The 15,842-nt window shown below is 44.0% G+C and overlaps 1 protein-coding gene across 2 annotated transcripts in view; it reads left to right on the plus strand.

The window, feature by feature from the left end:
* The window catches only part of SACS (sacsin molecular chaperone), a 669,847-nt gene that overhangs the window by 554,673 nt on the left and 99,332 nt on the right, over positions 1-15,842 (plus strand). For both annotated transcript variants that reach the window (XM_069640129.1, XM_069640130.1), the window contains one exon: positions 2,126-2,217. In XM_069640129.1, coding sequence (XP_069496230.1) covers positions 2,126-2,217 — 92 coding nt within the window. The remainder of the gene's footprint in view (positions 1-2,125; positions 2,218-15,842) is intronic.

Genomic DNA, 15,842 nt, shown 5'->3' on the forward strand with positions numbered 1-15,842 from the left:
TGTGCTGCGCGTTCTGCTCCATGAATCAAGCCTTTAATATGCCAGTTTGCCATCTTTGAACTACTCAACAATACATAGCAGGTGGCTGGACCTGGCTCTCCGATTTGTCCTTTATCCACACTCTTTGGGTCAAGCAAGGGACTTCATCACTGGACCCTATGGAACAAAAACTTCCACCATGGATTATACTTAGAATCTTAAAAACAAAACAAATAATGTGTGACACAGGGACCAATAGATGGAGTGTGAAAGGCTTGGAACACTAAATTGTACTTAACATGTTTACAATATTTACCAAATGTACAGCGTTTCATTTTAGTTAGTCGATCACTGGGGAGGGATAATGGCACTGAGGGCATGAGAGGTTGCTTCAAGAAAGAGTAGGTTCCTCTGAAGGGCTGTTTTGATCTGTGCTTTCAATGGTTGGGGGCCATGAGGGTGAAAGACCAGAAGCAGGAGGCATCACACAAGTCGCTGGTAATGTTGAGAAAGGCTTGGAATCTGATAGTATATACAGGAGAGTAGCAGGAGATAGTCTGCCATGAAATGAGGGCACATATGTACAAAGATTTAAAGACCTGAAGAAGGCATTGAAAAGGGATCAGTTGTGCTTGGAGAGCCAACCTGCATTAGACAGCGAACATAGGTGGTTGAAGTTCAAAGCGGAGCAAAGGAATGCGGATGGCCCAGTTACGAATGCTTTTACGAGGTGCAGAGAAAAAGGATGGGAGATCAAGGAGGACACTGGACCAGTAGTCCAATTTGCTCAGAACTATAATAAGATCAGAGTTTAAGTAGAGTGGAAAGTGAGCAAGGGGCAGATTTTCCTGATATTGACACAGTGGAGACTGGCAACGTTTGTGGTAGAGGTAATGCATTGCCAGAGTTTAAGATGGCTCTCAGTGGGCACCCTGCGGTTGCAAACACTAGAGGATGGGGACGGAACATGAGGGGTAAGGGTGTTTGCTGAAGGATCCTTTTTTTTAGGCGATAACACAATGCCATCCTGTGCTGACTGATAGACAGTTGCAGATGCCGGAGATTGATTCTGGGCTGAAGGAGAAGAGAATTTGATTATTATTGGCAAATGACGTGAGAAGCCACATAATCATATGAATTTGCCAAAGAGAGGAAATGTATAATGTGACGATGAGAGGGCCAACTAGAGGGTTACTAGGCTCTACAAAGGCTCAGGTTGAAGGGCTGTTACTGTCAAAGCCAGCCCAGAAAGGAGTTACTTAACACTGCATTAGGGAGTCCCTTTGGACTCTATTAAGGTTTGGAAGAATTACTGCTGTGGGAAGTCCTCCAATTTTTGGAGGTAAACTTGACAGAATACCCCCTGTCAAGTGCAGGAGGTATTTCTTCCACTTTCCCTCCAAACCCGTAGTAGAGTTGCGCAGTAAAAGTAGAAGTAATTCCAACATTTTTACTGCAACGCCATACTCGAAATAAGGCGCCTACGGTTTGTTTTTCTATCTATGTTCTTTTATATAGGAAAAACCTCTATGGATGACCAGCAATAAGCTCTTCTGCAGAATAGCTATTCCTCAGCTTTTTCTTGATGGGTACTGTTTCCCTCTTTATTCTAGCAAGAGTGAGTTTTTATAAAAGATCCCATGCTGGGGCAGTACAAATAGTTTGCCTTTAATAATGCTGCTGTATTTTGGGCATCTTGTGTGGAGTAACGTTGATTGTTCTTAATTCTTTCTAAGACGGAAAACGGAATATGTGGCTGTTGGAAAACGAGGCTTTACGACTGTGGTGAGGGAGGTGATCGGTTTTTTCGCCAGCAGTGATACATTGACACCTTAGAGAGTTATGTGAGTAAGTCTTTGGCTCAGGGGTGGTCAGACCTGATCTTCTGCAGCGCCAGAAAAGCAGAATATTGTATTAGACCACAGAAAGTCCCCAGATTGGAGTCTGAATGTTGTATGTATGTAAAATTGTATTTGTGGTTATAGAATCTGTAATGGCATTTTGGTTGTGATTTATGGGTATGAATCAAACATTCATAACGTGTAATAATACTTCAGTGATTAAACTATCATTGAAAATTATGACAGAATGCAGGCAGCTACTATCTGCTATGTTGGTAACAAACTGTTTCTTTTTTCTTTGTTAGGTCCTTCTTTCCAGGTCTCGAAGGAAGATTCCTGTCTGAAAATCTGTCACCTGAAATTATTACCACTTTGAAAGAAGTTTCTAGATGTCGAGGTAATCATGTAAAACTTGTTTTACATTTCAGCAGTAAATGTATGTACATTTTTCTTAGAACACCAATAAAGCATTCATGAATACAGCCAAAACATCACACGCATGCTTCCACTATTTAAGTCCTCAGAATATGAGATTACCTATCACAGTCACTCGAATAGCATTGTTGTTTCCGAACATTGCGTGACGTTGTCCATGGCGAAAAAACCATCTCCTAGCTAAAATGTCTGCAATTGGAGGTATCATTATGACATGCAGCCTTTATAGCCAATAGCATTAGGGCCCACTTACCTTTAGCAGCACAGACTGCAAAGCCAAGGAGCCGTGTACTTTTGTTGTGATACTTCTTCTAAAATGACCACTATTCTTTTTAGCCTGGCTTTCTCGTACACAAACTGGATGGGACTACCATCGCCTGGCTGGTGGCAGGCTATATTGGGCCTCATTACAACCCTGGCGCTAAGGGATTACCGGTACCGGTAAGGGCACCCGTACCGGTAATCCCTTAGCACCTGATTACGAGGTCCCTTTGCGGGTTCCCACCTTAATGGCTGGTTTTACCAGCCGTTAAGGAATGGACCCGCAAAGGGACCTTGGTGCTAATTACGGTACCACAATTTGCGGTACCGTAATTACCGCCTTCCCAATTCCCATTATGCCCTATGGGGAAAAAATGGGAATGGGGAAGGGCCATGGAGGAAGGGGGAATTACCGCCCACCAACCTTGTAATGGGGTGGTAATTCCCCCTTTCTCCATGGCGGAGTCGGTAAGTTACCGGCATGGTTTTACGCCTGGGTCATAATGAGGCCCATAAAGTGTTTCCTAAAGTTTTTAAAGTAGTTGGGTACTAGGGATATCTTGTGCTCTTCCTAGTTGAATAGGATTAAGTTTATGCTGCAGATTTACCAAGAGACTGCCCATAAATTGGCCTAGTATAGCGAGTTTCTGAAACGCGGTTTATCCATATCCCAAATTACAATATGCAAGAAACCTTTCAAATGATCAGTGTTTGCAAAAAGGCAATCCCTTTGATGCGTGCTCAAAATCATTGTCATGATCAAATTGATTACACTATGTCCTAATTCCAAACCACGTTATTACATTGTAACTTCATAATAATGAGTAGAACTTGCCCCGTGCCTCTCCCCGGAGAGGGGATTGCTGTAGTTTATTTACATTGTGCTCCTGCTCTGTTTATCTTTAGTAATATGTAGTCCTGGAGTTCTCTGGGGGACCACTCTCCTTCATTACCCATTACCGTGTGTAGTAGGAGAGACACAGCACAAAAATGACATGTAGGTGGATATGGTATATATTTATAGACTTTCAAACCTAATCAAGCAAACAATAATAATTATATTACTAGTGGCTCAAATTTGTTTTTTTTCTTTACCAAGGGGCAGCAGTCTATCACCTGTTCTTTGTGTTTCACTGAAATGGCTGTTGATGGGGACTCTTCTCTGACATATTCAGATATCCTGGCACTCCCCAGATTATGACAGAATCACCCCCAAAAATGGCCATTGCTCACTCTGGGTCCCAAAAGACATACCACTTCTCGTTTTGTGATGCCCTCAATTTGCAGACTGGTGCAGACCTGCCTGCAACCCATGAGCAGGGAAATACTTTTTAATCTCATTTTCAGTTGGCATAATCCTTCATTCTATTTGATGATGCATTGGCTAAATCCATTATAGCCTTTTTAGAAAAAGTTTAGCATGTTCCTTTGGTAGCCAAACAGTCTGAATCCAGTAGTACTGTCCAGCAATCTGGTTTTCTTATCCTTAAGACACATAATTTACCAGATAGTGAAGTAGTGCAAGCCTCCGGTGCAAAATCATACCATGATGCATTTGGACATGGAGTTTGTCTTACGGCCTCAATGTCCATGTGCATGCTTTCCGCCTATTTGCATTCACAATGGTACAGTGATTAACAATCAGGGAAACTCTTGGCAATGATAGACAGCCAGCATTTGGTTAAATGGTGGTAGACGTGAAGGAGGTGCTCAAGCATACTTTGACGACCAGAATGCACACAATGGTAATGAATGCACTCAGTAGGTTTTGGGGTGGACCGAAGCAGACATGTGTGAATTTGCTTTTCAGCCTTCTATAGTTACATGTAGGCAAAGTGATTAGCTATGTCCTTTGATGGAGAGGGCCTCTTTCACCCGATCAGTAGGTAACAAATGGGAGAGTTGTTCAGGCAGCCACAGCATCATAAAAACAGCAAGACTGACAGAGCCTTTAAAAAATGGAATAACAACAGTGACACAACTCGGTCCCTCCGTTTTTAGTCTTGATGACATCATTGTGTAACAGTGTATGACGTTTTGGGATTTGGCAGCAAATATTATTTGGTTCCATGGTGTATTCTCACAGGCACTTTTGCTGAAGCCCTGTGTCCCGTGGCCCAGTTTTCACGCTGCTAGAAAACCTCATGCACTCTTGCCCCTTCCCCCACTGGTCTGCTTTGGGGAAACCCTTGAAGCCCCATCCGCCATGCCTCCACCCCCCGTAGAGGAGGAGTCAAGTACTCCCCCAAAAGCTCTGCCCCCATGTTGCCTATATGTTGGGAGCCAGAAATTGAGACAAGTGCAGTACCAGTGAGGATGCCTGTACCTCCTAGAATCCTGGAAACAAGGTATCCATTGAGAAAACCCTATATGCATTCACAAAGAAATAATGGCCTTCTGGACAAAGTCCAGGAGGAAGTGTGAAAACGAGTAAGAAGACTGGTGGCGTCATGCGGAGTAGAACTGACGCACCCAGAAAAGATGCACGAGGCAAAAGAACATAGGCATTCTGATCTGAAGAGGAGGTGGTAAAGATGAGAAACATTTCGGGCTCAAGATGAAGATGCTCATGCTACAGAAACGCTGAAGAAAATGCTAAATCAGTTTACACTTGTAAAGACGCAGTACCGCAAGTAGACAAAGTGATCTTAAGGCTAGCTACGTATTGAATATTTGCAGCGATGCGCCAATGTATAATACATAGGAATGTATTGAACCTGGATATTCCACAATGCACTTTAAGAAAGGCTTGAAACCCCATGATTGAAAAGGGTTTTTCAGTGTGGCGCAGTTGGAAAATAACCGATGGCGAAGGAGAATTCAAGAAAGGCTTGGCTGGCCCAGCACCAAGAAGTCAAGGCCACTGTGAGCCTGGTTGTCCATCCAGTAGTTACATGAACGTGAGAAAGAAACAAACTTCTGTTTGAGGTGGAATGGAAAAACACTGTAGGCATCAAGAGTTCATCATTTAATAATATGAAATGCAGCAAAGAGCTTGAAAATGCGGTCTCTAGTCACATGGTCAGATCAAAATAGACATTGGGTCGAGCTACACCGAAACCAAGAAGATACTCCCTTTTATTCTCAGGCACAGAGAGCTTCTGTAAGGCCAAGTTCAAAGCCTTAATTGACTGGCAGACTGCAAGAGTGATGATAGATATTAGGCTAATTGGGAGGGTAGGCATGATCACGCCAACCCTCCCTGCACCTGGAGTGGTAGTCTGCGTGCTGCTAGCATGTGGAATAGTCCAGAAGGGTACAAGAGTGCCAAACCCATTGTAGAGGGCCACGTATTAAAGATCCCTATAGTTTGTGTAACCAATAAAGTGTTGAGTATTAGTATGACACAGAAGATGACCTGCACTTGGGATGGGCTTAGTTGCCCACCTGACAGTAGAGACCCAATCACAGCCCCCGTCAGTATGTAACGTATACTTAGATGTTCTGTGTAAGCCTATCACATCCCGAAGTAGGTTTTTGTAGTTTGCCACATAGTATGACGTCATTGATGACAAGTTTTGACTTACGATTAGTGTTTTTTATAATATGCGCTGAGAGAAATTGAGCTAACATCCGTTGATGCCTGTTGTAACTCCCTCTTTTAGATAACTGCAAATAAAACAGACCACGTTTTGCCTACTTCCTGAGTCGGTTTGATTATTGATGTTTGAGTAAATTCTGCATCCCCATCTATCTCTAAGTATTGCTACCTCGTCTTAAAGGGCGCTAGGTCTATGGGTTCATGTGGTAGCAGAGGTAGGATGGTTCAAGATCCATCGACCTAGTAGGCTTTTAAGTGTCTCGGAAATATCAGATGTCCTCCGCCAGTTAGCTTGAGGACTGCAAGCCTTCCTGTGGATAGCAGCGGAGAACCAAGATCTTGCAAGACAAATGAAGCAGGTGGGACGAGTCCCTCTTTCACAGAATTCCCCTCCCGGTTTCTACAGGCAGCTGAGCGGACCAAAGGCTAAGGTGGCCATTTGAGGAGGAGACGATCCCGAGGGTCAGGAGCTGAAAAGCGGATGGTGAGTAGATTGAGAAAGGTGGCAAAAATAATTGTGTATTAAATGGGGAAAGTGATAATGGAGAGAAAGTAATGGAGGGTTGGTCGGGTATTTGAGTTAATGACGAAGTGCGTCAAGTGAAGATATGTGGACGAGGAGCTATCCATAAGGTAATCCCAGAATCCTACATCCAGGGACGTCTAGAAGGAGTTGTTTTAAAATCCAAGCGGATATACGTAGCCTACAAACAGATAGATCTGTTAAAGAAAACAATTCACACTCCGATCAGAGTCATTTTAGGGGCGAGAGTAGCCACGAGGAGCGTTGGCAGAGGTATATGTGGCCTGGCCAATCTGTCTGTTTGTATATTGCATGTGTTATATGTATTAAGGAAATGATGAAATGTCGAAGAGCTGACAACCAATACATTGTGGTAAAAGGCTGAGAGTAGATAATTTATTTATTTAGTTGTCAAAGGTATTGACTGAACAGGTAGACTGAAGTAAAGTGAGACATAAAGGTTTGGAGCATTGACGATTGGTGCCACTCATATTGTGTTATTTTATCTGAAAAGTATTTCCTTTGTAAAATAACGGTAATTATTGACAGTCAAGTGTGACTAGTCATGATGGTGTATATTACTCCGCTCATACACCTTTGCAAACAGCTGCCAAAACACGCACCCAAGTTTAAGCAATATAGTGCAGAATGGGTTAAAGGCATGGCCGATAAAATTTTCCTGCCATGGCCACAAGGGGGATCACTGTCAGAAGCAGTTTTACAACACATGACTACATACCTGCACGCAGTGTACACGGAAAATAAATTGGAAAAAAGGTTAGCTAGTCTAGAGCTTTGGAAAATCTTCCAGGAGGAACGGGAAGACCCGCCTCCTGAAGACAAAATGCTTAACCAGTGTAAAGAGGGTGTGTTGAGCCTTCTGCTGCCCCTACCGTGTCTGAAGTAAATGGCGATAGTACGAAAGACGAAGGAGTGTATCCGTTAAGGGAGCTTAAAGCAGCAGCAGGATACTGTAACCCGATGCATGAGCCCCTTCGGTATAGTAATGACGAGAGTCCAGAAAAAACACCAGAAATGGATATGATATCTAAAGTCGCACGGGACAAAGAGAGAAGTGAACGACCAAGTATGACTTTAGTTATAGATCGAGAAATTAAGAGATGGAAAGGAGAAAAGGATAAAGCTGACAAGATATCGCTCATTGAGAACGAATGGATGGGCGGTCAGATATTGCTGAAACTTGATGGGAAGAGCATTGAGGAAGTACAGCAAGGGGAAGACCAATATGAGCAACATAAAAAGGTCATGGAACTAGAGAAACAATTGAAAGAAGACAAGGCTAAAAGAAAGAGTAGACAAAGACAGGAGCAAATGTATCAGGAAGAACAGTTAAGAAAGGAAGAAAGAGCGGAAAAGCAAAGAAAATATGACAACAGGCAGAGAGTGATCGAAGCACGAGACAGGCTAGAAAAAAGAAGAGAAGAAGAGGAAGAACAGAAGTTAAGAGATAAAAGAATGCAAAGACGCAGAGACGACGAGGTGTGTAGGGCAAATCAGAAAAGGGAAGCGAAAAGACAGGAAGAGGAAAGGGTTAGAGAGGAAGCAAAGAAACAAAGAGAATTTGATGAGCAAATGGAACAAAGGAGAAGGCAGAGGACACGTGACATTGATCGCATTGAACGAGAGCTAATGGAACCAAATCCAGTAGTGTCATGGGAGAACATAGAGGAGTTCCTCCCATCACAAGAACTTATGCCAGGACCCTCTACAGTAAATCTAGAGGAGAATTTTGAGAAAGGAAATATTGGAGACAGAATCGAAAAAGCCTATCAAGAGATGCGGGCAAAAGGTGAATTGAGAAATAAAGGGAAAGATGATTGATCTGAAATTGCCCAATCGCGAGGCAAAGAGGGAGGTCTATTCAGCCTCATGCATAGAGCCTTGTATTTGGACACGCTAACACTAAAGAGAGAAGAGAAGGAGGACAGGATATGTCAGACGAAGACAGGGAAACCTTCCGTGAGGAGGAGTGTGGTGCGTGCAGTCCCGAGGGGTGTTTTCAGATAGACAAGGAAGTGAGGTGGTCAGATTTGGAGGTGCCTAAAGAAAGGATGCCAGAGCCTATGGCGCAGCCAGAGTGACCTAAAAGGCGACCTCTTACTGAGAGGGGGGACTCGCCACCATATGTGAGTAGGCAGAAGTTTTTACCAGGAAGGAAGTGATCAAGAACCATTGTCCCTGCTATGAATAGGCAAACAATGGAAGCTGATTGCGATTTTAGGATTTCACAGTTTCCCTTGTTAGAAAAAAGAGGGGCCAGACTGCAGTATATCCCGTGGCCCCAGATGGACAAGAATAACCTAAGGTGTAAGCTCCCGAGTTTGACTTCGGGTGCCGGGAAATGAATCTATGAATTAGAAAAAATGACAAGAGGAAACACGTTAGCTATAGGAGAAATTAAGGGTCTTCTAGCAGCTATCCTTGGGGAAAGGGCTGACGACATTTGGACGAGAGCAGGATACGCAAGTGTCACAGCACAGAATACAGCGCATGATGGAGCGCTGTTTAATAATTGTAGTGCAGCTGTCTGGAAAGCACTTAAGAGTACAATATCCTGATACGTCAGATATGGGCGCTATAATGGCAGGTAAGATGCAGGAAGGCGAGAATCCGCTTGCTTACATTCAGAATTTTCAAGAGCAGTGGTCTTTGGAAACTCGCGAGCCGTGGGGAAAATCTCTCCCTTAACTGTATTCTATCATACACTATGTGAGGGATTGCCAGACCAGGTACAGAGACAGCTCACGAAGCTGGTGGGTATGGAGGCAAAGCCGTGCCCAGAAATACAGCTGAACATTGCGCACCATTGCCGATTGTTGCAAGAGAAACATCGAAAGAGAGAGGATGCTATGAAGATCGAGGAAGCTAAGTTAGTACAGAAGAAATTGTCAACATATGCTGTAGAAGGGGCGATGGTGTCTAGTGGAGAAGGGCCCGGATCACAGCAAGTAACAAGTATGCCGCAGGTGAATAACCAACAGCAGTTGGATCAAGGAGGGAACGGATATATGCTGAGAGGCAGAGGAGGCTTCCACGGAAGAGGAGGCTTTCAGAATAATCAGGGAAACTTTCAGAATAACCAATGTGATTTTTAGAATATGCAGAATGATAATCAAGCCATGCAAGGAGGGCAAGTTAAGAGAGTCCCTCCTGTATGTTGGACATGTGGAATGATAGGGTACACCTAGCCTACAAACAGATAGATCTGTTGAAGAAAACAATTCACACTCCGATTGGAGTCATGGCTCCCACATTGCGCAAACATGTGGGAGCCAAGGGTATGTGCAGAATGGGCAATTCTCAAGAGGGGGGGGCAGTTTATCCACCAGCATATAGCCCACAAAATAGGGACAGGTTTGCCCAAGATCAGACAGTATATCAAACATAGGTACCGCGAAAACAGTAGGCTTTACAATCACAGCAAGCACCATTGATTCCGCCGCAAGGGCAGTCACAGCACGCACCCATGCAAATACAGCAGAGCGCAAACACACGACAGCTATTGACTCCTAGAGTAGGTGGTGACACTGTCGCGGGAGGGAATTCTTTTACAGGTATGGAAATAAGTATGTACCCACAATAGGACAGCTCACAGAGTGACTTGATGTGTTCAGCACTATCGGTAACACCCAATCCTCAAGAGTAACTGAGGGTTGACGTTACCATAGGAGGCAAATCCTTTTCTTTTTTGGTAGAAACAAGGGCAACTCGCTCATGTATACAAGAGGGACAATTTGTATCTGGAAATGCCATGAATGCGCAGGGATTCTCTGGAGCTGCAAGTAGAGTTCCTTTTACTGAGAAATTGCCATTCTCTATAGGAGAATGTGACATGTCTATCCCATTGTTGTATTCAAGACAGACACCATTTAATATACTGGGCAGAGATCTAATGACAAAGCTAAATATGATGATCTCCTTCACTGATGAGGGCATAGTGTGTTCAACACCAGGAATAAAATAAAATATTTAAACGTGGGCGAATTTATCAAGCATTTACTGGGCAAATAACTCTGCAGGGAATGCCATTAAAACCAGAAGTCTTTCACTATGGGGTGCGCATTTTGTTAACTTAGCTACCCGGTATAGTGGGCAAGAGTATGAGAATATCTTATGAATTTTTGTTGATACCTATGGACAAAGAGGGGGGGGGACAGGTTTTTCCCTTGGAGTAACAGGCAGTCATAGTGCAAGGGGAATTGGCCATGCTCGAAGGTTGGGATCAGGACAGGCCATGGAGAACAGTGATTGCTATTGAGGAAGGATACAGATTGACTGACATCACTAACGAGGAAATGTTTAAAGACAACACGTCAGATGACTATGTAATGTTTGAGATGAGCATTACATATTGGATCAGGACAGAAAGACGAGAAATCCCACAGAAAATGTTGATAGTGCGGCAGCACCCCACATTGTTTGATGAAGATATGGAGAAAATGACAGTTTCTTTATGGACTACGGGCCCCTATGACGTAGGTCTGTTAAAAGGAGTGGGAGAAGTTAATATTAAGCTGAAGCCAAGAGCAATTTTACCTCGAGCAAGGCAGAATCCCATGTCTCGAGAGGCAGACAAGGGCATTTTCGGGACTATATCAGTCCTGATGGATCAAGGCATCTTAGTGATGTCAGAGTCTCCATATAATATTGCAGTGTATCCTATCAAAAAATCAAGAGGAGGGTTGTGTGGCGTTTAATTCAAGATATGAGGCCGATTAACCAGATTGTAGAGGCAGAGTTTCCTCTATTTCCGAATCCAGCAACGATACAATGTAGCATTCCTGTTGAGGCCCGATATTTCATGGTGATTGACTTGAAAATGCGTTTTTCTCAATCCCATTGCATATAGATTCCCAAGATATCGCGTCATTAACGTTTCGTCAGAATAACATGAAAAGTACACATTTGCCCTGGGGTACTGTGTGTCTCCATCGATTTTCAATAGGGTCCTGCAGATGGACCTAAGCAATATTGATTTGCCAAGTGTCGTGCTGCAATATGTAGATGATATTTTGGTCTGTAGCACATCAGAAGAAGAGTACAGAGGAGACTCGATTCAGCAAATGATTATTTTAGCAGAAAAGGGATATAAAGTGGACAAATGGAAATTGCAGTATTGCAAGGAAGAGGTTTTGTACATAGGTAATTTAGTCTCACATGAAGGAAAGAAGGTTACACATGAAAGAGCTGAGGTGATTTTGAAAACATCAAACACAGTTTTTAGGACTAGGCTATTATGTTAGAGCATGGGTATTTGATTATAGTTCATACACAAGACCATTGTTGCAGGCCCTGAAAAAGGCACAGGTGAATCAGGAAAACATTGAATGGACTGAGGAAATGGAGGAGGGGTTTGATGAACTAAAAAAGGCAATATGCACAGCTCCAGTTTTAGGAATTCCTAATTATTCTGAGGAGTTTTAATAGTCATGACAGCAGTACTCACATAGAGAACTACATTGGGGTACAAACCCTTAGCATATTACAGTGGCAGTAATGAGTGGTCACTTCCCTTGCGAACAATCGTTGGCAGCTGCCGCGTTCGCTATTGAAAAGTCTGCCAGCATAGTGCTGGGATGTTCCATGACTTTATTTGTCGAGCATACTTTGTTTGCTGTTTTGGAGAAATCTAAGGGTACGCTGATTTCTCAAAGAGATTCTGCTTACGAGGCGGTTATATCAAATCCGGAGATCAAAATAGTCAGGTGTAAAATGGTGAACCCTGCCACGTTTGTAGCTGAACCACTGGCAGAGGATGAACAAGTGCATGATTGCTCGAACTATGAGGAATTCTATGACGAGATCCCGAAGGTGAAGGTGAAGTAAAATGCTCTAGCAGCTCGGGAGATTCTTTTTATTGATGGTTCCTCAAGGATCGATCAAACTGATGGAGGAAAGCATTCAGGCTCAGCTGTAGTAAGGCACAGAGCTAATGGGGAATTTGAGGTAGTAGCAAGTGCGAGACTACCGTCTCATTTTTCAGCGCAGGCTGCAGAATTGTTGGTGCTTATTGTTGTGCTTGAGAATCACGTAGACCAGGAAGTAACAGTGTACAGTGACTCCGCCTCTGTGACGTCAACCGTACACGCAGGGTTAGCACGTTGGAAAAGGAGGGGCTACCTCCGATTCTGTGTGATCAGGATAATAATCGCATAATGCAAGAAGACTGCAAAGAAAGCAGTAGAAATGAAGATTGTGATTGATGTTGAATCAGGATTTGAACCAAAAGAGCTGACAGATGAAGAAATCAGAGACTACGTAAAGGTCAGCATGCATGCACCTGAGGGAACGAGGTTCCTGTTCCCAAAGAACCACAAGAAGTATGTGGGGAGATGGATCTATTGCAGTTCCAGTGGGCAATGCATGCTTATGACTTGGAGTGTTGATGAGCATGTGAAATCAGCAGTATGCCTGAAGGGAGTCATAAAGATATGGGTCCTAAAGAAGCACTTCTTCAGACAAGAATGTCTTGATGTGAAGATTGAGGAGAGACTGGTCGATGAATGGCCCACAGGGCGGAGTGTAGAGGAGGCATCAAGTACCCCCACCAAAAGCTCCGGCCCCATGTTGCCTATATGTTGGGAGCCAGAAATTGAGACACATGCAGTTCCAGTGAGGATGCCTGTACCAAGGTATCCATTGAGAAAACCCTATATACATTCACAAAGAAATAATGGCCTTCTGGACAAAGTCCTGGAGGAAGTGTGAAAACGAGTAAGAAAGAAGACTGGTGACGTCATGCGGAGCAGAGCTGACGCACCCAAAAAAGATGCACGAGGAAAACTTTCTATAGGATCTGAAGATGAGGTGGTAAAGATGAGCAACATTTCCGACCCTAGATGAAGATGCTCATGCTACAGAAATGCTGAAGAAAATACAAAATCCGTTCACACTTGTATAGACGCAGTAATGCAAGTAGACAGAGGGGGTCATTACGACCAGGGCGCAAAGGGATACCGGACACCGGTAAGGACACTGGTGCCGGTAATCCCTTTGCGCCCTATTCCGAGGTCCATTTGCGGGACCTTCCTTAATGCCTGGTTTTAACAGGTGTTAAGGACGGGACCTGCAAAGGGATACTGGGGTCAATAACGGTACCGTAATTTACGATACCGTTATTGCCGCCTCCCCCCTTCCCATTGAGCCCTATGGGGGATTGAATGGGAATGGGGAATGGCTTTTAAAATGGGGACTTACCGGTCCCGCAATGGTCGGAATAGACCGGTAAGTCCCCATACCACCAAGTCGATGGCGGGACCGGTATTGGTGCTAGTCATAGCGCTAATAGCACCATGACTAGCACCAACCTCCGAATGAGGACCAAAGTGATCTTATGGCTGGCTACATAGTGAATAGTTGCGGCGATGCGCCAATGTATAATACATAGGAATGTATACAACCTGGATATTCCACAATGCACTTTAAGAAAGGCTTGAAACCCCATGATTGAAAAGGGTTTTTCAGTGTGGCGCAGTTGGAGTTGGAAAATAACTGATGGCGAAGGAGAATTCATGAAAGGCTTGGCTGGCCCAGCACCAAGAAGTCGAGGCCACTGTGAGCCTGGTTGTCCATCCAGTAGTTACATGAACATGAGAAAGAAAAAAAACTCTGTTTGAGGTGGAATGGAAAAACACTGAAGGCATCAAGAGTTCATCATTTAATAATATTAAATACAGCAAAGAGCTCAAAGATGCGGTCTCCAGTCACATGGTCAAATCAAAATAGACATTGGGTCGAGCTACACCGAAACCAAGAAGATACTCCCTTTTATTCTCAGGCACAGAGTGCTTCTGCAAGGCCAAGTTCAAAGCCTTCATTGACTGGCAGACTGCAAGAGTGATGATAGGTGTTGGGCTAATTGGGAGGGGAGGCATGGTCACGCCGACCCTCCCTTCACCTGGAGTGGTAGCCTGCATGCTGCTAGCATGTGGAATATTGCAGAAGGGTACAAGAGTGCCAAACCAATTGTAGAGGGCCATGTATCAAAGAGCCCTACAGTTTATGTAACCATTGAAGTGTTGAATATTAGTATGACACGGAAGATGACTTGCACTTGGGATGGGCTTAGGCGCCCAATTGACAGTAGAGACCCAACCACAACCCCAGTCAGTATGGAACGTAAACTTAGATGTTCCCTGTAAGCCTAGCACATCCCCAAGTAGGTTTTTGTAGTTTGCCACGTAGTGTGACGTCATTGATGACGAGTTTTGACTATAAGAGTTGTGTTTTTAATAATATCCGCTGAGAGAAATTGAGTGAACGTTCGTTGTGACTCCCTGTTTTAGATAATTGCAAATAAAACAGACCAAGTTTTGCCAACTTCCTCAGTCAGTTTGATTATTGATGTTTGAGTAAATTCTGCTTGCCCATCTATCTCTAAGTATTGCTATGTCATCTTAAAGGGCCCTAGGTCTATGGGTTCACCCCCTATAAGAGTGTGGAATATGGAGGATAGCCCTGCTGTGCCTGGCCTTCTAAGATATTGGGGAACACACCTGCAACTCTGGTGCACACTCCCTTGGCATCCACTACCAATCATTCCCACCATCCTGGCCTCAACCTTCTATCCCCTTCCTTACCTTGCTAGTCCCGCTGCAGTAACCTTCAGCTCCATCACGCTCGTGCGCAATTAGCGCATCTGATATTTCCTGACAGCCCACGGTTGGGCAAAAGCGTACTGTCAGGAACAATTTTCTGGGAAAATGGGGCCAAACAAATAGTTCCACTATATCTTACAAATGCTACCACATCCTTTATTCACTTAGTGATGCGTTCAGGTGGCACTCTCAAGCAGCCAGCTCATTGCTAGCTTTGCTAGCAACACAAGCCTCTATTGAATGTCTTCTCTGTTCATAACTGATGAGCTGCAGGGAGACAAGAATCCTGGAGGAGTCGGAGAGGGAAAAAACGATGACTGCAGAGTATTCACTTGGGGAATTGTATCTCGTTCTCCAGAAGTCCCATTTAGCTCATTCCATCACCACTCGTATAGCTCGTTAAAGAGGGTTTGTCCTTTTGTGTTGGGAAATGTCTACACATTTCCACATCATCACAGTCTCCATATTTCAAGAGATCACTTGAGCATACCGTGAGCCCATCAGGCAACTGCACACTTCACATGAAGTAAATAAACCTGTCAAATACACTGAGCAACCACTGGCTCACCACAGTCACTCTACTTTACAAACCTATTGCTTCATCCACTGCCTCTGAGGTGCCATACATTCAACAGAAACAAGGG

The sequence above is a fragment of the Ambystoma mexicanum genome, chromosome 7q (genome assembly GCF_040938575.1).
Source record: "Ambystoma mexicanum isolate Mex_15411 chromosome 7q, UKY_AmexF1_1, whole genome shotgun sequence".
NCBI classification, from domain to species: Eukaryota; Metazoa; Chordata; class Amphibia; order Caudata; family Ambystomatidae; genus Ambystoma; species Ambystoma mexicanum.